General features: G+C 37.2%; 1 protein-coding gene across 5 annotated transcripts in view; it reads right to left on the reverse strand.

Moving 5' to 3' along the window:
* CSNK1G3 (casein kinase 1 gamma 3) overlaps positions 1-23,281 on the reverse strand; it is a 76,188-nt gene extending 52,907 nt beyond the window's left edge. For 4 of the 5 annotated variants that reach the window (XM_083883396.1, XM_083883395.1, XM_083883394.1 and 1 more), the window contains exons 1-4: positions 23,180-23,281; positions 8,704-8,761; positions 6,165-6,575; positions 2,001-2,041 (exon numbers count right to left, since the gene is read on the reverse strand). In XM_083883396.1, the coding sequence (XP_083739522.1) occupies positions 2,001-2,041; positions 6,165-6,336 (213 nt within the window). In that variant the 5' untranslated portion in view covers positions 6,337-6,575; positions 8,704-8,761; positions 23,180-23,281. Of the gene's footprint in view, positions 1-2,000; positions 2,042-6,164; positions 6,576-8,703; positions 8,762-23,179 lie in introns of those variants that run through there. The other variant, XM_083883397.1, reaches the window with a different exon arrangement.
* Between the last annotated feature and the right edge of the window lie 1,095 nt (positions 23,282-24,376).

Below are 24,376 nucleotides of genomic sequence, written 5' to 3' on the forward strand. Positions count from 1 at the left end.
TATAACATAAGCTTAATTCAAGTGACCCCGTTCAGAAAGGCTAAATTTGAACTACAACAGGTGCAAAACAGAGAGCAAGTAAAGAGTGCCTCACTAACAATAACAAAACAAGGGCTAAGCATAGGCCTAATGATTGCTCTGAAAGCACAAAAGTAAAGTGCCAGAGAAAACAAAAGCTTTCATTTAAAAAGGAAAAGGATGATATACCACTGTATCTATAACTGTTGTAAGAAAGTCATGGCACTGTCTCAAATAGGAGAACAGAAAAAATACAAAATCCAAATAAATCCTACAGTTTGACACAGCTGCTTTTAGCAGACTGAACCTTGTGACTCAAATCCTTTCCAATTTGGAAGTATGTATCTGAAATACACACCGAAATAAAAAAGAGAGAATCATATTAAAAGAATACCCTAGTTCTACCTGCTAATAAATGTATTTTTATCTTACTATGAAGATGCAAGGGCCAGTGCTGATTTTCTTTATGAGTCCTTCATCTATTTTTCATTGCAAAGACATTATAGCTTTTCATGCCACTTATGTAAGAGGACAAATGGAAAAGTCCAGTGCCTATTCAGAGTTCTTTCAGCACTAGTAGTAAATTACTGATATACTTAACTATATTGACTCTGTAGTGACTTCAAACTAAGTTACTCAATGAAGTTACTTCAGGGTTTTACTCAGCTGGGAACAAGCAGCTCAACACTTGAGATATTTGGAAACCAAAAAAGTAAATGTCGCCAATGAACAGTATCAACTGTGACAGCTGAAATGGGTTGAAATGGTAGCCAAGCTTGCTAAGTTGCATATGTAATAAAAACGCTTTTACCAAAACTGATGAGAAAAACATTCTCTTGCTCTACATGATCAAGTAACTAGTGCTTAAAGAAACTCCACTATCTTGCAATGCATTTCTAAATGTGCTTTGCAGTAGACAGCCTTTAACTAGAAGAATTCCCAGACTATTTTCAACTTTCACCAGACATACAGAGTAAGTTCAAGATACACTAAAACAAAATTAATGTAGATCTGATTTAACACACAATAACCCTCAAAACTGTACCTAATATTAGTACTCTCAAGCCGTAACTTGCATGTTTTAAAAACTTTTACTACTCCCAAAATAAGTATTTTCCAAAGCAAGGAGAGTGATACCAGTACTTTTCAGGTGTTTATTACACGTTTGTAATGCTTTTCGGGTTTCTAATCCAAAGCCAAGCATTTCTGTTCCCACAGTTCACCTTTCACTTTACTATGCTACATCAAATCTTCTGTGCTACTGCAGCAACAAGAAATTAACTGGAGTCCTACAAGTCCTTCAATGATAAAATGTAACCAAGTGAATTTCATCATGAAAGACTTCGGTTATGAAAACAGTCATTTAGCAAGAAGTTAAAAAAAACAGAAGCAAATTATGGTGTTACCAAAGTAGTTCTGATGATTGAGAAAAAGCCAAATAATGATGTATTAACACAATATCCAAAAGTATCATGTTTGCAAGAGATGTACACATATTACACAGAATTGCAAATAAAACATGTCTTCCAAAATGATGTGTAAATACCAGCAGTTAGAGATGAAAAATACTTGGGGGTAGGGGTGTGGGCATCAAAACATATGCAGGTTCAAGAATTTCTGGAGTTTTTCTGTAGTCACCTGATGTTAAGATTCACAGTAAATTTGTTGTTCCTCTGCTTGTTGGACAACAAAAGAATCTACTAAGATGACTGCTTCAGAGCACATCCTTAAAGCAGCATTAAACCACCAATGACTTTGCAAACATAGATTTAGCCTTGAGAACAGTGACAACAACTAAAAACTAGTTTTACTCGATATGGCCAAACTATACAATTACATCAATCACTAATTGCTTTCATCTAATTCAATGAAATCATACAAAAATACTATAGGTTTCAATTAAAGAAATCAAACCATTAACATCTGAAAAGAAAAATCCAATTAGTTTCTCAACTCAAATCCTTAAAAAAATATTAACTTACCAGCTTAATTGCCACATAGTCGTTTGTGTATAAATTTTTTCCTTGAAAAAAAATAAAAACAAGAATATGAGACACTGGCTTTTCTGTTCAAAGTAAATGCTATTTAAACATCAAGAAAGTTTTCAAAACATTTTTCATCTAAGGTGCTGGGTGTTCAGGCAGTTACTTAGGAAATGTGCGTTTCTTAGTTCAATAACTTATTTTTAAAAGAATTTTTCTTTGATGAGTGTAAGAGGTGGAAATTTCAGAGAGTTTCAGATATTTCACCAAGTTTGTGATATTTTTATGCACTAAAAAAGGTTGAAAATTGGTAAATTACAATAACCAGAATGTGATATTCTACATTTTCATAATTATTGCTGAAAACTCTTTAAAATTTATTCTTAAAATACCATATAACTTTGAAACATCAGCCACTAATAAAAACTAGAATTAACTAGTTAATTAATAGACGACTATTTTTTCCTCAATTATGCAATTTACTATGCTAAAAGTTAAGACAGGACAATGGCAGTATTGATAGGGTTACATCACTTGCAAAATGCATCTGCTGCTTTAAAAGGAATACTGTTACTGAGTAAGAATTTTTCAATAAGCATCACTTCAAACTGTATCCAATGACTAAAATGTTAAACAGATTTTATAGATGTAAAACTTAAAAGTGGCAGACAAAGGATAAATTGTCACTTCCAATGCTTTTTCTTTACAATCTTCAAATACATTTAGTGTATATTATCCCTAATGATAATCCTCCTTTTTTCTCTGTAGCATTACTCAGGTCTGAATTTCCTACGTTTTGCTCAGTTTTGTTAAAGAAATCAAATGGGAAAAAGACATGGACCAAGACTAAAAAAATCCCTGTGAAGACAGTTACATAGAACCATAGAATATTCTGACTTAGAGGATCACTGAGTCCAACTCTTAAGTGAATGGTCCACAGAGGGATTGAATCCACAACCATGCTTTGACCAAGTTACACCAATAGTCAAAGACAGAAGTGCTAATGATTCTTTTAAAAAATAGAGTATTCTAAAGCTGGAACAAGATGCATTAAAAGCTTGCATCTCTTAGGTGGATTAACTTCACCAAAAAAAAAAAATAAATTACCTGAGGGCTTCACAACAACAAACACATAATCAATATGAGCAGCGTGCCACAATCTGACTCGCAAAAAGAAGTATACTGCAAGACCTAGGTAGGGACTAGAGTGGATATCCAGGCAGTCTAAGTATTTCTTATCTGATGATTGTATCAGCTACATTTTTGATAAAAAGTGTACTTTGAAGTTTTTTTGTATCTTTGAACGGTATTACAATTTATAAGACACTAATAGAAACTCTTGCAGGAGCCCTGTTCATTCCATCTCTTAGATATATATATCACCTAGGCTGAGTAAATAACAAATCCTGTTACAGTTAAATAACTGGATATTGAGTTCCAAAAGCTGCAACATGCTTATTCTGAAGTAGTATCAAAAGGAACACAAATTTTCTAGTCAAGAAAGTCAGGACAATTGTCTCTTTAAAATACAGCAGACACATACATGTGACACCACTGTTGATGTGTTCATGAATACACCACAAGTATTAAGTAATGCATCACTTGCATCAGCAACAAGTTCTCTCTTATTACCTTATCGGTTCATCTTAACTCTATCAGTTTAATTTAACTATAACAAAGAGTTAAAAATTAACTTAAAATTAAAAGCTCAATATCCAAACCTATTTAGTATTTTGCAAGCTAATGGTTGAACATTACAGGCAGTAATTTGCTACACAGAGTCAATTTCCCATTTGATCAACAAGCCACTACTGAAGTCAGACCACCACTTTCTTCAATGTGGGAACTGACAGTGGTCAGAACACGGATTTTAGGCTCCAGGCAGTGGCTTGAAGCCTGTGGGAACTTAATGTTCTCTCAGTCTGGCCTGGGAAATCATAAGGAGGAACCCAAAACAATCTTTGTAGATATCCTCCTCTGACACCTGGTGTTTTTCTAACTTGTGATTTACTTCTAAGAAAACGGTAAAGAGGTGTTGCTCTAAATGACCAATCATATTGATTGTACCAAGACATAAGAGTTGTATAAAAGAGTTGTTGTATAAAGGAGTCTGTCTCTCAATAAATCTTCGCTATAAGCCCTCTGAAGAACCGGAGTTCTATGTATCATTAATTGAGCTGTCCCAAATTGTAATGATACTTCTCAGGTGGAAAAACAACAGCTCCTAATACATAAATGAATTTGTATCTTCTGAGCACAACTTCTCTATTACTGTATTCCTCCTTTAAGTCCCTCAGGTCTAACCTTAGGACACATGCTCAAAATATGTTGCCATTTTCAGAAGTGCATATAAAAAAAGTGCTCTTGTAGGGCTTTGTAGAAAGGGTGCACACTCAGTACTTGCTACTGCAGCAAAGCACATGAAAAAATAAAAAAAATAAATTGGAATCTGTAACAGCAATATTAACTCTTGCTTTCAGTAACTTACATTTAAAACATCTTACCTCACATAAAACAATAAATAGGGATTTGAAGTATCTAGAATATAAGCAAAACCCACAGATATTAAAATGAGAAACATTTTAATAACACAGCTGCATTTGTTCTGGTGACTGTTGCAGGACAGTACACTGTCTCATAATTTTCCTCCTATTTCTTTTACTTACTTGTTCTATTCTATTCCAGTACTATCGAACTCTAAGTCTTAACTAATTTAATATGGCATTTAAAATAAAATACATTGTTTCACTGTAACAGCAGCAAGTAAATAAGTTAATCAGATATAAATTTTTAATCAGCTCTGTACTTCGTGACCAAAACAAAGGACAAAAAATTAACTTTATTAGTTTGCAGTTGCCTTAGTGTGAAATTAATCTTGCTGGTTTGATTTAGTTCATTGAGAGGTTTGAAACAAAAATTCGGATTTGAAGGCAGCACACAAAAGTTTGGGAAGTGAGAAAGAGCAATTTTTCAGCTTGATTTGTGGACTGCAAAGGCACAGATGCAACACTGTAAATGTCAAAATGTATTAATTTTGTTTAACTATTAATATTAGTAACAAGAGTACCTATTACTGAGACAGCAAAATTCAGTGTCCTAAGTCAGAACTGGAGCAATATTGCCTTTATTCCCTCTACAGCTAAGCCTGTTTACACCCTGACAGTGCCCAGAATGCACTAAATTAAAATATATTATATTTTATGCAAGCGCTATATCACAAATATTGTCTGAAGGGCAATGAGTATTAGTTCTACCATAGGCAAAGATCAACAGAAACAATGCCATCCTTTTAAATATCTAACTTAGAAACTCATCTCTATTTAATGCATGAAACACTTAACTCAAGCCTTCTAACAATACTAGCATAAACTCTTTCCATTAAGTGTCAAGTTGTATGTATTAACACATACATGAATTTACACTTCTTGAAAACCCTGGCTCATCATGCTGCTCATTGTGGAAATACAAGTCCCCAAAACTAAACATATAGTCTTCCAAAAGCACATTTCCAGCTTTTTCGCCCAAATTCTTCGGAACTCTATAGGTTCTTCTCAGTCTGTGCCTTCTCCACCATCTGATTTTCAGCCATCTGTTCAGCAGAGAACTAGAGCAACTGAACTATCCCAAATTTTCTCTACAGATGGATTCTCACTGCCCTGTTTAACAGCAAGTCAATGTTTAGCCTCACTACATTAGAAAAGAAACCAAGGAATTTTCATACTCGCTAGTATTAAAAACACTGGAGTATCACTGGTTACAGTATCTCCAACAGATCTGCCAGACCTACAGGACAGGGATGTGTCTCACACATTTAGCCCTAAATATGCCTCAAAAAAGTACTTCAGGAAGTCAGAAAAGACGGCTACAATAACCATGATGTAACTCCTAGCACCTTGGAAGAGAAAAATGAATTTAGGAGAGCACTGCACATAGTTTGAAAACATTTTAGTCCCAGAAAGTACCCCGCTGTACACATTCTTCACGCTATCAAGCTTGCAGTGGCTTGGGTAAAGCCACAAAAGATGGGTTCAGTAGGCCTTGTGCATCTGAAGCCTTAAGGGAGTTTGAAGAGCTGCATGGTATTCATAGAGAAATTTTCTTGCCTAGACTGCACAAAAATGGCCTTAAATAATGTAAACTAAAATAAAGAAACTTGGATCTTACCTAACCGTAGTTCTCCAAAATTACCACATCCAATTTTTTTGCCAACTCTGAAGTTGGGGCCAACCATCAACACTCCAGAATTTGAAGAACCAGTTCCACGTGGATTATGGCTTGATCTCCCACTAGGCCGTGCCATTTTTTCATCTGGTTTGTCTTTCTTTTTATTTTCCATGTCAAGTTTATGGTACTCCACTTTGATTTATTCCTCTTTTTAAAAATCAGTATAAGCAAATTCCAGTTGGACAATGTGAGAATGAAAACATCATGAGTGAAGTGCCCAGCTGGTTACTGTCAGTAAAGAGTCAAGAGCAGTACGTTCATCCTGTTCACAAAGCCTTGGTGGTATCTGTAGTTAAAATGTATTTCCAGAATGCATGACACCAGTAATATTTCCTAGTCTTTAGAGGAATTCTGTTAAAAGAGAAACAAAGTTATTCAAGACACTAGGATTCTTGTACAAAATTACCTTTCCCTTCAACTAGTCACACAGTCAAGCTATAACTAATTAGCTTGCTTTACATATCTATTCTATTTCTAGAATGTAACAGCAAGAGATTTGGTGTGACTCAAGTGTGCCAAAATTTCAACACGTCAAGCAATAGCTATTTTTTAAAAAGCAACGAAAAACTCTATAAAACTCCTTCCTGAATAAACACACTTAAAATTGATGTCTGGACACACTCACTTCATCTTATGATCTTCAAAAGAAAGCATTTTATTTATTTTCCCTCAAATAATATCTGTTGTTTTAAGCAAATGGTCAAGCTGCAGAGTTATTGAAGTTATATAAATATATTATATTTTCTGAGTTGTAATTTCTGAGATGCACAAATTATAAACTCATGGCAAGGACACACAAGTTCTTCCAGTAACTCTTGGAATCTAAAACTATATTTACTTCTTTTCCCCTACTATATTTCTGTCATAAATCTGTTTCCATGCTTCCCTTCTCCCATATTTAGCATCATTGCCCAGACACTAATTCCTACATGGATTTCAGTAAAAACAACGTTATTTTACTACTGTAATAAAGAATCACAAAAAACCTGTTGTTTTTAAATCTCAGCTCTAAGAACACTGGATATTGTTTTCTATTTGATGACAGTGGCGTAAAACTCTGTAATCAAGAAGGTTCTGCAATGGCAAAATTCCACAATGAGTTAAATACTTGCCCAAAATCATTTTCCTACATTTGCTTCAGTGTTGGGAATACAGTGCAGTTAAGTACAACATCCTCTGGAAAAATGTATTTCATGTGCTACTGTCTCTTTTAAAGGTAGCCACCAGGAGTTTATTTTTAACACTTTTTGTTAAAAAAGCTGAAGACACTTTCATTCTGTAAATCAATCTCTCCAAAAGTAAAATTCCTCCTCACATCACAGCTTAATGCAAAATTTCAAAAACTGAAGTAGTAGTGAAAATATACCAAATAATATGAACAGTCACATGAATAGAAGCATCTGCTAAATCATACATAGCTATAGCATAATTACAACTAAATGACATTTAAAAATCATTAATCAACAGCTGACTAACCTATTACCTGAATAATAAAGTACATGAAAATTCGTCTAGCAAAGAAACATGACCACAATACTGTGGAAGGGGGAATGAAAGGCTTATTTTGAAAGCAATCAAAAAACACAAACACAGATTACAATCCAAGATGACTTGCTTAACATCAGATAAAAGGACTTCAGTAGTGAATAATGAAAGCTGTGGTGTTTTACGGTGTAGACATTGGTGTTTAAGAGAAAAAGACAGGCACATTACTACATAAAATTGCAGGTTTTTAAGCACCACCACCAGATACGCTAAAATCACCTTCTAAACCACGGATCTCAAAGGAACTGATTCAATGGGAAACAATAGGTAATTTCCCCTCACCCACTACACTACAAAAGCTAAGGAAGAAATAAGAAAGCTAGACATTAAGTGTGTTAAAGTAGAACTTCAAGGTCACCATTCAGCTCTTAGAATGAATATGAGAAAATCTGATGCAACAGAATGCAACTAAATATTTTAGGTACCAAAGAAAAGAAGATTTATGTTCCATACCTTACCAGCTTCTTCACAAAGAACTAACAGAAAACAAGCCCAGAATTTTTAGTGTACCAAATACTTTACAAATAATATTAATTTTGGTTTCTAGAAATGTGTCTATTATATGGACAAATCTATTGCACAATAACTTATGTCCTCCCCTCTCCCCGTTTGAACCAACAGATACTCCAGTTACATTACAGGTAAGCTTTCTTACATAAATTGAAATTAGCACCTTTTCATAAGATACCTGCTAAACAAACAACACAAATCCCACACATTTTTCCCACATTACATATCAAAAGGAAGAGATTAAAGCATTCCTGTCACAGTTTCTCCAGGACTCTTACATTTTCCTAATAAAATATTCTGCAACTAACTCAAAACAAGGTTAGCACTTATGACTTTCTTCATTTTAAAGTTCTTGTACAATATTTTATTACGTATTTACCTTAAAAAAGTTTTTCGTGGCTATATTTATTTGTATTGCACTTACCTATGACCATGTTATAATGTTGATGACAATATCTTTTCTTCACCATAATGTTCACATTCTAGAGGAAAAGCAAAAAAAGGCAAAGAGACATATTTATGTAGTATTTGCAATTACTTAGCATGTAAAAAATTCTGAAACAGAATGGAAGTACAGTTTTTAGAACTGCATTAGTTATCTTAGACTATTAAGGAAAATGCAATAGATTTGTCTCAAAGACTCAACACAATTTTTAAGGCTCACAAGTCAGACATCATTCAAAGGTGTGCATCATCTGAAGTGTAGAAGAAATATATACAGTGTAAGCATTCTAAATAATTTGCAAAATCATTTTCTTCCTATATTATAGTTATGGGCAATCTGTCTGAAAAACATGCCATCCTCATTTCACAGCTTGATTTTCTGTTTAATTTTCATTTTTTCATTTCTGCCTACATAAATGAGCACACTTAAACCTAAGCTTCAGCCTAACATCAGGGAATATTGTTAGGATTTAAGTAATTGCTCTTAATTAAAAAAAAATTTTAAAAAGACTAAATATCAGGGTAATAGCAAACACACCATCAAAGCCAAGTTGACAAAGCAATATCCTAGGAGTGAAATGACTGTGTCAAGTATGAAGAGAAAGAGAAGACAAAAGAAGCTAAAAGCATTTCAAGAAAAAAGGTCAAAATGGTATTACAAGGAAGAAAAACTAATTAGATCTCAATTATAAACTAAATTTATAATCTGTATAGACTGAATATAAAAAATAAAACAAGATTGGAAGAAAGCAAGTAACTTCAGAGTAGCTGACGCGCACAATTAACAATAGCTACCGGAGGTTTCATTTTTTTTGGTGTAATCTGATACTCCTTCAAGCACTAAAGAGAGATTGCATGAAAAGTAAGGAGGGGCATAGTGAAGACAAGTAAGAAAAATTACAACAGGCTTTCAATTGACTGACGAGTCACACACCTCACACCTGCAGAAGTATCCCTAAATTAGAGCTATAAATCTACACATCTATAAATCTCTGCTTGAAAATGTCCTAATTAATACTACTGAAGACTACATGTCACATAAGAACCCTATTCTTTAGCAACAACAACTCAATGCTACATAAGGCAGAATAAAAGAATAGCTCATTTAAGCATCTTCTTTATTAATACATTTCTCAAATGCTTGATCCTACAGCAGCAGCAGGAACATCACTGTAATTATATGCAACCTTACGTGTTCCAAAGTGTTGTCATGACAATGTTCATACTCAAGTGTGCAAGTCACCCTTTAAAAAATACCAAAAACTTACTATCTACCTCTTTCATTTTCAATATTTACTCCTAAATAAACTAATTAAGAGAACATTTCAGTAGCTAAATAGAACATTCCACTGCCCAGGAATGACAAACTGAAATGAAACATGCAACCATAACTGCTCCCTTAGGTAACATAGACATTACCCTTCACATTGTAATTACAAGATCATACATTACTGCTAGTACCAGTATACTAACATTTTCCTCTACTTTTAAGAAAAGCATACAGTAGCAAAAGAGCTTCAGAGGCAAATAAAAAATTGACAGAGGCTTAAACTAGATTGAAGAAGGAAAAAGACAAACAGGTTTGACAGTGATAAGCAACGGGATAGTATGCCAAAACTCAAGGTGGCAGGAACTGAGTGGTAGTGAGATCCTTAAACTGCTCCATGAGGTGTCACCTACAATGGATCACATCCAAAATGTTTCTACACCAACACACACAGCCTGAGCATCACTGGAATAAGTGAAACCTGGTAGGATGAGCCCTTGACTGGAATGCCATGCTGGATGGCCACAAGCTCTCCAGGAGGGACAGGCAGGGCAGGAGAGCTGGAAGGGCTGGAATGTAGCCTGAAGTCACCAATGGCAGGCTGACAGTCTCTGAGTAAGGATTAAGGGACAAAACAATAACGTGGATGTCATCGTAGGAGTCTACTATAGACCACCAAGGCAGGACAATGATTCCAGTGAATTATCCTTTGAGGAACTAAGGGACACCTTCAAAACAACTGCCCTTGTCCTTACAGGAACATCAACTTGTCAGACGTTAATTGGGAGCACCACAGAGGTGGCACAAATAGGTCCAGAATAGTCCTAAAACAGTACAGCCTTATGATACAGCTACTAATGGAGCCAGCTACAAAAGCTACCCTCCTTGATTTGTTGCTTATTAAAAGGGAGGATGTCATAAACAAAGTGGTGACTGGTGGCCACTTTAGCCAAAGTGACCACAAAGCAATTGAGTTCAAAATCTCCGTTATCAGAAGGAAAAGTGACAGCAAAATTTCAGTCCTGGGCATGACAAGAGCTGACTTGAAGCTGTTTAGGGAACCAGTGAGATGCCCTGAGAAAATGTCTTTGAGGGTGCTGGGGTCCATCAGGTCTGGTCATTTTTTAAGCACCACCTCCCAAGGGCATAGGAACAGTCAGAGGAAGCAGAAGGCCAGCTTGGCTGAGCAGGAATCTTCTCTCGGAAATAAAGCAAAAAAGTGAGATGTACGTTCACTGGAAATAAAGTTTGGTGAATGGAAGAACTACAGAGATGCTGCAACCAGTGACAGGACCTGAGGGAATGGCCTGAAGTTGTGCCAGGGGAGATTTAGGTTGGATATTAGGAGAAGTTCCTCATCCAGGGGGTATCTGGGCACTGGAACAGGCTCCCCAGGGAAGTGGTCACAGCACCAGCCTGAAAGAGTTCAAGAAATGTTTGGGCAATGCTCTCAGGCACAACGTGTGACTCTTGAGGTGTCCTGTGCAGGACCAGGAGTAGGACTTCAATGATTCTTGTGGGCCCCTTCCAACACAAGATATTTTTATTATTTTATAAAACACAGTAAAGAAACAGTTCTGGTTCCACCACAAAGCATTTAAAATTCACTCAGCCATCTGGCATTTTCATACCTCTGCAGTTTCTCACCTCTCAAATGTCTGTTCATGTACCTCTAATCCCCAGGGCTCATGATTTTTGGCAATGACAGTAATTTAGCAATATAGCTTCTCCTCACATCTTCTAGGAGAGTGCAGAGAAAATTTATAGTGCCTCTGCCACAGATTTCCAAGAGACCTTTTCTAACACTGCATGCAGTTTTTAGGGGATACTTCACCTACTACAGTCTTCAACTGAGATGGAGAATAGTCACATTCACTTTCCAATGATCTTTTCAATGTTACAAATACTTTTGTACTGCAGAAAAAATAATACAAGATTCCACCCAACAAAACTCCTTTCGAAATACTTAAGAGTAGAAAATCTGAAATTCATACTAAAAATCTGAAACCAAGCAAGAGTTTCATTGTGAGACCATAATACAAAATTTAAATATCTAATCAACTATTTCTGTTATTTTTGTATGCCTCATGGAAAGTTTAATCTGTTCTTTCTAGATTCGTTATTACTGCATAATTTTCATTCACTTTTATATACATGTCTCCATGCAACGGAGGAAATCTATGAAATTCCAAATCCAACAGCAAATAGACTCATAATTGAAGATCCCCTGAAAGTTCAGAACAGCAGTTTCTAACTGCGAAAAAGCTTTTCAGACAGAATTTGAATCGGAAAATATCTCTAAAATTATATATATAATTATTGTTTCTTTAAAATGAAAAATAAATATTTAATGACTGAAGAGTGGATTTCATTATTTTCACTTTAATTCAATAAGAGAAATTCAGGTTTTCACATGACTTTCACGTGACCCAAAGAGTTGAGTTGCTATTCCAATGATTTCTATTACAAATAAATGTCTATAGCTTTATTTTTGTATAATATTTTCCTAAGCAAACTCTAAAATAAAAAGCTGTTAAATGATTCATTGCATAACTTGAATAAATGTAACCAAATCATTACGTCATAATTTTTCAGATTTCCGAAGCAGAAAAATATGCAAAATCATTAGCACTTTAATCAAAACTAAAGACAAAGTGAGTGTGCTGAAATACTCAGTGCATAAAACCTCCACAGATGGTACATTCTCATGATATCAGGTTTGAAAAACAAAGAACATTTCCAAACAAATTTCTCCTGACACTATTTCTCTCTCCAGTATCTGTATCTCTCTCCAGTAACCTGTATCAAAATTGCTCATTACTGAATCATTTTACAAGTCTTAGATGGTGTTCTTTATGTGACCTGAACATAATGAAAACTTACCCATCAGTAATTCATTTTGCTCTCAGCAATATATTCTACTTCATATACCTGGGAAATTCCAAGACTAACAAAATCCGATTTTATGGGTTTTTAAAAAATTCTTAACATAAAAATAAAATGGGAAAATTTTTAACATAGAAACAAAATACATCTTGGCACTATCTGCTCTTCATATTTTCAGGAGTCAGTTAATTCATCAAAGACTATTTTATTCTCCCATTCCTTAGGTTCCTTATTCTGCTTCAATTAGGTAAACAAGTACCTTGGAAGCACTGTAAAAAGAATATGCAAATCCTCTGCAACAACATCTTTTTCCCTAAAAAAACCAAATATTTTGTAGCAGGTATGAACTAATCCAAGAAACAAGGATAGTCTTTTTCAGCTTTACATGGGAGGACTGCTGTGTCCACAATAATAAAATAAGAAACATACGGATAGAGGAGAAATGACAACGCACCTAAAATCTTCAGCAGAAACAACACTCAAGCCATCAAAAACCACTGGCATATCCTTTCCCTGCCAGTTTGCCTTTCAAAATACTGATCTATAGATCCCACATTTCCTACATTTCTTCCACAGAGTAAAAGTACATAATATACCAGTAAGTTTGAAATCCTTTCTAGAGTTTCATCAGCAAAGAGGATCACACATAAAGCAACTGCTACTTCTTGATCACATAAAATTTTTCACACTTCAGAAGACATGGGTGTTAATTTAAGAAGGCAAATATAATAACCTAATTTCAAAGGCAAATGAAATCTCTTAAGAACAGATCATGCAGGAGCTCAATGGTGCTATTTATTTCTCAGTGTGCATGGCCTCAAAACACTTTTACTTTGATTCATGCTCTTCAGCATTCCAAAGCAACTAACAGATCACAAGTCTACATAAATTTTGTCGGCATTACCAGAACTCTCAACACTACAATGTTCATATCTCAAGTACCTTCTACATTACCATTTCTTTTTTACTTAAAAATCTCAGTTTTTCAGATTCTTATTTTCGCTTTCTAAAAGTCAGACAACAGTACTATTCCCATAGCATTCAGGTTTTCTTCTGTAATACCAACCTATCCTAGACTCAGATAAGTTTTGCAAAACCAAGAACAGAAGTTATTAATTTTCGTCTACAAATTAGTCTATCAAAATTCCTAAAAAATATGATTAAGATGTGTATTTGTCTACCTTCACAGACACGTATGATTTTCCTTAGAAAACAAGGGTTTAGGCAACTGAATGTAAGTCTACATACACACAGTCTGAATCTACAAACACATATGAATGAGATGCACTCAAAGCTGTAGAACAGCTTTATTAATGCAGTTAATCAACCATTTGTCTGTAAAAGAACTAACCAAAAAACTACCACATCTTTATTGAAGCTTGTTTAAGAAGTTTATTCTAGTTAAACTAGTGAAATTTTTTTTTTGTACCGAAGTTTCAAGTTCCATGAATAAATCTGAGGGCTGCCAATATCCAAAATTCAGTATCTGTTCTGTACACTTATTCTTGTCATTTGAAAGTCTACTACCTAATGAACAATAATGTATCCTCCTGCACCACCAACTGCCAGTTCTGGACAAAATGCGGTCACAACAGAAGATACGTACAGCACCTAACTCAATACAATTTTTCCACAAATGACAGCTGGACTAACTAAGCAGCAATTAAGATTTCCGAGCAATCTCTTAGTCTCTGTTAACTCTAAGCAAACATCAGCTGAGACGGCTATTTCTCACTCCATAAACATTTTTATTTTCTCATTGATCTAGAAGGTAAGTTTGGTCCTATGAATTAGACTTCATCATAAGGTTTCACCACAAAATCCTCTGAAGTTCACTTTAGGATTCCATGCAAGTACACACAGTTACTTGGTTAAAAGTTCTGTGCATGGATCCTTCTTGCACTTTATATAACCACCATCCCAGAGTAAAAGCTGAAAGGAGAGCCATAACACAAGGAATAATTTTTAGAAGTCTAAATGCCACTATTAAAACTGATTTGCTAAAAAGAGCACAGAAAGGACAAAACTGATGGCTAAGCAATATTTCAATCATTTGCTTCTTCACTTTTCCACCACCACAACCATACAGAATTAAATAGGCTATACTGTCTACAGCTGACAAAAAGCTAATGCTGAGCCAGCTAATACCACATAATGAATGCTTCAACTTTCTACACAAATAATTGTACCATGGTACACAACTGTTATAGCAACAGAAGGTTCAAAAACAGAAAGGTTCAGATTTGCCTAAGGCTAAGCCAGAGAAACTGTGACGTTAATACATCTAAATATTAGAAAACAAAGCACAGAGTACTGCACTTCATCTAACACCGTAACTATATCTGCAGACAAAATTAAGTACCATGGTGAAGCACCCCAGTGCTACATGGGGAAAAAAAAAAAAAAAAAAAAAAAAAAACCCCACACCATTTCTGAGAGTCTAAAAGACACTACTTCTGTTTGCAGGTTAGAGTTTGCATAGGCTAAAATACGTAATGCGATCTAGAATTCCACAGTGATTGTGAAGATCAGTTTTCAAAATTAAAAGTTTTTTTAGTTCTCTGGCATAATTCCTTCTGTCACTTAACTTTAATTACATGGTCAGATCCTACCTCAAGAATTTAAGACAGGAGACAAGTTCAAATTGAATAACTCCACATGTGAGGAAAGGGTTAACTCACAGTACCAGAAAATGCCTCCAGACTGAGTTTTGCAGCTATGAATCTGTCAAGGCTTTCTAACAATAATAAACTACATGGCAATCAAATTATTCTGCTGCGTTAACAGTCTCCATAAACCAGATAGGTACCTTCTACAGCAGTTCCAAGTATTTTAATACAACATACACTTACAAATCTCCTCTCACATCATGCTTTCACTGCAATGTATACCTAAAACATTTTATTAAATTGAAAGCACAGTTCTATAGTCTTCAAGAGGCTTGAAGCTTTTTTCTTGTGTTATAAGTTTAATATAGAATAAAAGGGTATAGATAAAGTCTCAGACACCACACCAAATGGAGTTATGCTTGACACCTCCATATTGAAAGCCTAAGATGCACAGTGACACAAATTTAAGGAAAAACACTGCCCACAGTTATGATCTTGGCTTCATCATTAGTGATGTAATACATAACATATTTAAATCAATGCCTTCCTATGGAACTCAGAGGAAAAAACAAGTCTCCCAGTGTTTTACACAAATTCAAACAACACTTAATATTAAATCATCTGATGCAAATTAGAAGTTCTGAGAATAAAATAACCTGATATCAGGTTATTGTCAAGGCTGTTGACATCAGTTTTGTCAAGGTCTGATGGCAGTTACATAACTACACTGATTTTAAATCAAAACAAAATTCTCAAGCACTACAATGAGAAAATGTTAGTATGTTGATGTGGGCACTTGTGTGTAGTAAACTCTTGATGTACTACTTAGGAAGATTAGGAAGATTAAAATAGAATCATTCCTCAAAAGCATCAGAGTTAGCTAAACTTAGCTGTCTACAGAGTAGTGTTCAACACCCACACAGTCCCAGCGTAGTAATTTCACCTTGCTGGATATCTTCCACATTTCCACAGAATTCCCAGGCCACTCTCTGATACATCTTTGGCTCTTTCTTCACAAAATCCCTTCTTTCTTCCTACATTAAAATGTCCCCTTCTTGATCAGTGAAGAGAGATGTTCTATTGCTTCCCTAGTGCTGGAGATTGTAAGCTGAACAGGTCTCAAGCTACTACCAAACAAAACATGCAACATCCTTCCTTCACCATGGTAACGGTTAATAAATATCTACTTACAGGGGAAAAATGGGCCACGGAATAACAGAATCAATATGATTTCAGCAGAAGCCGTTTATTGTTTACATAGCAGATATAGATTCTAGGTCTACTGCCCACATGGACTCACATCTCTGGGTAGGCTGAGCTGTTTGTTCATGAGGCAGGCACACATCCTTCAGGACATCCAATTGGTCAAGCATCCATCATCACGTTGTGCCTCCCCCATCTAGGGTTTACATTTTTTGCAGACATTTTATCAGGCTCTCTTCTTATTTTTGATCCTGTTGTTTTCTCAGTAACCTTGATGAATTCCTGAGAGCTCTAACAAGAAAACTGCAGGTGGTTTGATAATATTACTCACAACCGGCTTGGCTGGTGCATCAGAAAGGTCTGTGTCACCCCGAATTTTCTTGCTTTCAAGCCTTTGAATCTTCGCAGCATGATTCTCACACAGCTTCATGTAAACTATATGTATTTTTAGAATTTATGTATGTGTTTACATAGTTCTCCTCTGGGAGGAGAAACTTGATTGATGGTGATGGTGACCAACAAGGTTCATGAGGTCGCAACCTTTTTAGCCAATCCTCGGCTTTTGTACAAAGTGTACATAAGTTGATGAAGACTTACAATAAAGCAAAGCCTTTCCATGTCTGACCTGCTGCTGCCTGCTGTCCTCTGTGTGTCTTGAAATAGTGGGCACAGGCCTGTTACACAGACACACTGCTACATTTACTATTGAAATGGTTTTTTATGAAGCTTATGGGAACTTAGGTTCACAGGCAAAACAATCTAAGCTCAGTGAAAAAATGCCCTAAAAATTCTACATTTCTACAGGCAGCAGATGAGAGAGCTGCAGATGAAAAAATAACTCATTTCCTTAAAAAACAGACTTTTTTTCAGAACTATATGCAAAGTACGATCAAATGAATTTACTTAAAGGTCTCACAATGTTTTACATTAAAACAAAGAATAGTGAATGCTGTTGGAAAGAGCATTTCCGCAAAGACATTTATCTCTCAGTCTGATAAAAGCTTAAGAGGGAATTTAATTATTCTGTCTTCCTCTGTCTGTTCAAAAAATTCTGCCCTCCCTCTTTACTGTTTGTTAACCATAAATTCAAGTTTCATATTTATTTTATTTCTCCAGATTTAGAGATACCTCAGCCTACCATCAGCAAATGTCACACAGAAACTTTAATAACCTGATATACTGAGCAACCTGCTCCTGGAACATTGAAAGAAATTAATGAGTGCTAACCGAGGTGATCTTCCACAGAAAGTAAAATACATTCTATACTGAACTTCTCACTTCAGTAAGAAGAAAGCATTTGCAAGGTGCAACCAAGAAAACAGCAGGGGTTGAGAAGTTCAACATGCCTCCCAAGACCCTTAAAGCAATCATGTCCCTGACTTCAGCCTCTACAGTATTACTTCATCTTCCCAAGATTACTGCACAATTACTTAAGATTTAAGAAAGCTGTATTTTTGTGGACATTATCTACATTTAAGTTGACATAAAAAATATCAATACTACATGAAAATAAATATGTTTTTCATTGTAAGAACACAGAACCTCCTCTAAAGCAACACTGAATACCTTTAAAGATTGCTTTATATCGTTACATTAAAAAGCTGCTAAAACAGGCTAACAGTCATGTTAACTACTTCATTTAAATTCAAATATAAAGACATAAAATAGAAAATGCTTAGTGCCTTAAATACAGAAAGAAACCCCCAGGATTCTTCTACACGTAATAATACCGTTTTTAAATAGCATTTTCTTCTAGGCTGCAGACATGTATCCTATCCTGGACTAAATCAGACGTTCCAGCACCGCGAAGGGAACCTGCCAAGAAGCCCATGCTCTTAAAACTTTTTCTACAAAAATGCAGCCAATGCAGTTTTAAAAATTTAACAGATCCAACATTCACTAGGTAATTAGCACTTCAAGCTCAAAGACAAACTGAACCAAAAAGAACATCTTCATGGGAACAATAGAACCTCAGTTAGAAATTTGCAAAATGCAAATGACAAAATGCAATTAGACAACTTTGATGAGTTAGTACAATGGCTCTTCTCTACTACATGTGGCACACTACCTACTGCCCTCGCTGCTCACCAGCCTGAGCACTCCCACACCTCAGTGAAGCCGTTGCTCACTCAGGGTACCAGAAAGCTCACAAACTCAGTAACTCACCACTGAACAGAAGACAAGTCAACCCAGTGGAGGATACAAAAGACAGGATGGAGAGCAAGAGTGGAAATACAAAACTGCACTGCCAGAAATGGAGCAGGAGAATGCCCAATAGTAGAGAGAAGGGCCTTTCCAGCAGCCTCAATGACGAGTGTTTCACAGCCCAGCACGTGAATCCCTTCACGGACGTCACCGTCCAGTGACCTCCACACATAAACTGCCACCCAAACACCACCTTCGACTCTACTTCTGCCGTTCCATCTATATTCCGTTATGGCACAGGGTTTATTGAAAAAAGGGCATGGCAACTCACAAATTACTCAATGAATAATTGCAGAGAGCACAAGAAGTGACAAACGACATACTTCAAACTGAAATCTAGGCTCCACTTGTCATAAAACATCTGGTTTTTTGGCCTACTGAAAAGGATATCATCCTCCATTGCTATAGTCCACATTTTGTCTTAATCAAAAATAATATTGTAACGCATACTTGATGAAGACTATAAATTACTACCCAAGGAATCTGGAGGAAAATAAAATTATTTCTAGGAAAATGACATTAAACTTACTTATCTTAGTAATTTAATGACATTAAATTACTAAGTTAAGTAAAACAGTTTCTACAAAGTCTTGGTATGTTAAAAGCTAGGCTGGCTAGTAAGCTTACAGAGAAGATCCTAAAGCATAGGAAAAAACGGTTGTAGTCATGTTAATGACGTTACACACAAAGTCAAATTAAGTAATAAACTTACTTGAATATGCAAACCTTACTTGTGTTTGTGTGTGATGAGCCTCTATGACCTACAGCTATCTGAGTAAACACTTGGGCAAAGACAGTTATGATTGACCAGAATGCCTCCTCCCATTCCTACCTCCACAGCACAAGGCAGGATACCAGACACAAATGGCAAAATAACTGTTTTAGTTTTCCATACTTACAGAATATACTTATTTTGCATTAAATACCCTTCTTGGAACAGCCAAATGAGGATTTTAATCTACCTGAAATTAAAAAGGTTTCCTATACAAAGTCAAAAACACCAGATAAAGGAGGTGGTGAAGAGAGGGTAGTGTAGGTGTTAAAAATATTCTCTGTAAGAGATAAGGAACATGCAGTTCGATAAGCATCCTAGAAGAATGCACCAGTAAACACATCTGTAATATTCTAAAATTCTTGTACATATATTTACCACAAATATTTATATTTTAACATATATGTATATTTAATATAAAAATATTCTCTGCCCCTTTCGTTAGAAAGAAACCGTCTCATAAATTTAAGGTTATTATTATATCATCTATAAAACACTGAAACTAAATATAACAGATGAACTAAATCTCACCAAAAGAAATTATTCCATACTTTACCACTAAGAGTTTTAGAACTTCCTCTGAAAGTACTGCTCTCAGAAAGCTCCCTAAGTAACCATAATCCAAACCAATTCCACAGCATGGATCAGTGTGTGATGTTTCCTCTTTTTCATCCTCCCTATGCCAAAGAGGAGACATTAAATTATAAGTCACTTGCCTAAGATCACGAGGAGGGACAGATGGTTCCAGTCACTGTCTTTATCTGTGATCATCACCCTAGCTTTTAACTACCTTCTCACTAGTCTGCTTTTATTTAAGCAACTATTTAGCTTAAACACACATATTTTTCTTCACACAATTGTTTCAGATGTAGCTTACAAACCTCCAGAGCTCCAGTGACAATATCTAGGAGGCTACTTAGAATTACACCTAGAAAAACAAGCACAGCAGCATCAGGCTTGATCTCATTGCACTGGTTCTGCAGCAGCACTGAGGAAGCATTAAAATGCCTGCATAGCATAAAAAAAATATTAAGGATAAGAAAATATACAACAATTACTTCAAAGTTACCATTTTACTGTTTAATAGATCAGGGAAACCAATTACAGAGGAGTCTCAAAACGTTTTTGAAAGAATGTTAAAGGCCCAGTATACCTTGGAAACATACCATTCCATTCACATTATTAAATGACTCCCAAGTACCACGGTCAGTTTTAGACCATTTAAACACAGAGCACTGCTGAAAAGAATTGTCTCACCCTTCCCTTAAGCACTCTCAGGTATTTTGTCCATACAACCTCAGGTGAGGTATTAAGGGTTGACTGAGAACTCTTGACATTAATTTGCAGTTGAATCAGTGAGCTTAAACTGTGAAGAAATAGTATGCCTTACAACCTAGTTATTCCTGTGGTTTGTGTGTGGTTTTAATTACATTATTACTTTTATGCACAACATTATAAAAAAAAAAAAAAAAAAAAAAAAAAAAAAAACCACCAAAAAGTAAAAAGAAAAGCCTGATGAAGAAGACTTAAGTATATGTTTTGCTTACAACAGACTGAAAAAAATATTCAGCTGGAGAAAAGCTAGATAAAGCTAATTTAATACTGCTGATGAGACTCCTGTTCTTTAGCAAGTTCTTTTCTGTAATTAGAAGACACTGGAGAAAATAACCACTGTCACTCTCCTACTCCTCATGTTCCATTTATTGTTGTCCCTAAGGCATAACTAAACAAAATTTTTCTTTAATATCAGAAGACTTCCTAATCTTTCATAAACAAATTTTCAAGACAAGAATAAAAATGTTAGAAATATATGTAACTTTGATACTTCTAATCAGAGAACCATTAGCACAGTAACTAGTGAACCGAGAACAACTCCATTTCCACATGACAAACTCTGTGGATACAGTAGGGACACTAAACTTTGATACAACGCAGGAGCTTTAATAGTTAACTTAATTATGAGTATGAGACTATTAAAAACTGAAAAATTGCAACAGGACATAAATTCAGTCTTGTTACTTGTACATAAATAGGCTGGACTAGGGAAAAACTTTTCATAGATTCAGTTACTCTTGTTTTAACGGGAAGAACAATTTCAGAAGGGTTAAGACATGGCCTGTCATACGTTAATTCTCTTAACTAATCTTGAATGTATTTATTTTGATCACACAGAAGAAAAAAAAGCTCTACAGAAAATGTGATGTATAAGAACTAGTACTCTAGATTCTGAAATTCATTTATATTTTATAAGCCAATACATCTATTTGATGCAGAGTGTCAAGAGAAAAAGATTAATTTCATTAGCTGAAAGTCTGTATGTAAATAGTCCACGTAATTTCTCCATTTCAGGCCAGCGCAACAAAATGCCACTTTTTTTGTTTATCTGTTGAAACATCTTAATTAAAAAGGAATTGACTAAAGAATATCGAGAGAAGACATCTCCTAAAATATAGTTAGCAGTGAAACTTCTATCTCATCTTTTCTCTTTAAAGCAAAATTTAATGACTCCTATCTTGGATTTTAATACCCCAATGCATTCACTAGACAAGTGAGTTAAGAAAAGGTATGAGTCTAAAGAGCAGGTAAGTTGTTTATCCTTACAAGCAGTCATAACCCAGGCAACAAGGCTTAATATGCTTAACAGTGTGCTTCACTTATAATCATGCTTAAGGACACGCACAGTATCTAGTTCTAACTATGTATGCACTTACAAATATTCTTAACTACAAAACTCAGCAAGAAAAAAATCTTCGATTACATTCCAATTTCTTTTTACACAATGCATGCACTTGAATGCTCACTAAGGGTGTACCAGTAAAATGAACAAGAATGCCTGAAAATAAGGTCTGTCCGAGCTCCATGGTGAATCACTGAAGCATCACTTTTAGATATTTTAATTAATCAAACTTAAAACCACCACATTCAGAGCATGCCTATAAACAACTTCCTAAAAAGCAAAGTTAAAGGTAAGAATAAAAGAGCACTGGCAGCTCAGTTTGCCTCTAATCCGCTAATCTGCCAACCCAGCACAATCGCACTCCAGCAACCTGCTTCTACAGACCAGGAAAACAAATTTGTTCCTATAAACCCAGCTGGGGCTCGGTGGGACCAGGCACCACCAGCATCACCGACCCCGGCCGCCAGGCAGGGACCCGCACGGCCGCACACAACTGCCACAGAGAGGGCCCCTGGAGGTCTCACAGCGATGGCTTTGCCCCCCGGGAGCACAGCCACAGGGTGCGACGGGCCCTCCAGGAGCGGGCCGGGCTGGCGGCGAGCGCTCCGCCCCGCTCCGCTCCGCACACCGGCCGGGGCACGGCCCGCACCGCCGCCGGCTCCCTGTCCGCTCACCCGGGCGGCCGCCCCGGCCGCAGCCGCGCTCGCAGGGGGCTCCGCGGCCCCCCACGCCCCGCAGCCGCCGGGGAAAGGGGGAGGGAGGCAGCCCAAGGCCGCGGCCCACGGAGGTGCTGCGATCGCCGCCGCTCTGAGGAGGAGGCCGGGGACAGCAACCTACCAGGGAGCCCAGGAGAGCGGTGCACAGGCTCGGCGTCCGGCCCTTCACCTCCGGGCACTGCTTCCCGACCCGCCCCGCCCCTGGCGCGGGGCTCCGAAGCGGGGCCGGCCGGGGCGGCGCTCTGAGGCCGAGGGGAAGCGGCGGCGGCCCCGAGCGCCCGCCCCTTCCCACCGCGGCGCTGGCGCCCGGGCCGGGGGGACGCGCCGCACGCCCCTGGCGCCAGTGATTGACACGGCGCGCCGGCCACTCGCGGGGCGGGAAGCCCACGCCAGGTTGGGAGAGGGGCGGGGCCCGCTGGTGGGCAGAGCCGACAGCCAATGACGGCGCGGCGGGGCGGGGCCGCGCGGGCGGCAGTGCCGGGGGCCGGCGGGAGGCGGTGCGGCGCCCGCTGTGCTGCTCCCGTCATAGCCCGGGGATTGCGCTCAGAGCGGGCTGCGCGACTCCACCTCAAGCCTCTCCCTGTAGGGACAGAGGTGCCTGTTCAATATGTAAAGGGCTGGCCTGCAGGGATTGCCCTGTGCCCAGCGGTGGCTGGGTCAGTGTCAGCCCACGGCCGCGGGGCGCTGGGACCGCAGCTCTCCCGTCCTCTGTGGGTGACAGTGCCCGGTGCCAGCGGCCTCACAGGAATGCCGGGCCCGACCTGTGGCCCTGCGGCGGGAAGCTGGCACACTCGGTCAGCGCTGTCGCCACACGTGGATGAGTTTAGCCCGCTCGTCACACTAATGCAATCCTGCATTCCCTGTCTGGTGTGTCCGTGCAGGAAACGGAGAAGTCAGAAGCCTGCTGGCACTTGATGTCTGCAAGAGCTGCCACGTAATTAATTGATTTTTTTAAAAAAAAAATAACCTTATAAATGCTATACAATAGACTTTGTGCCAGCACTCGTACAAAAGAAAAGATCTTTAGGCTCTTTTCTAGTTCTCCAGTCAGGAGAGTAGCATCTTTCAAACCTTGAAATTTGAGTATCATTTAAGCCATGAGAGTCTAAAGTAAAAGTATTACCTCGATTATATTTGAATACATAAAAACAACTTTAAAAGTTTGTTAGCAACTTTTTTTACAGTCATAAATATGAAGGAGAGAGGATGTAAAGGAAAAGTGTAGGAGGTTCTGACAGATATTGGAGTATTGCTTGTTCAAATATTTTTTTAGGTAAAGTCAGCACATGCCAGAACATTCTAGAAGTCTGTGTAGAAA

This window comes from Zosterops lateralis, assembly GCF_965231275.1.
Source record: "Zosterops lateralis genome assembly, chromosome: Z".
Classification (NCBI taxonomy): domain Eukaryota; kingdom Metazoa; phylum Chordata; class Aves; order Passeriformes; family Zosteropidae; genus Zosterops; species Zosterops lateralis.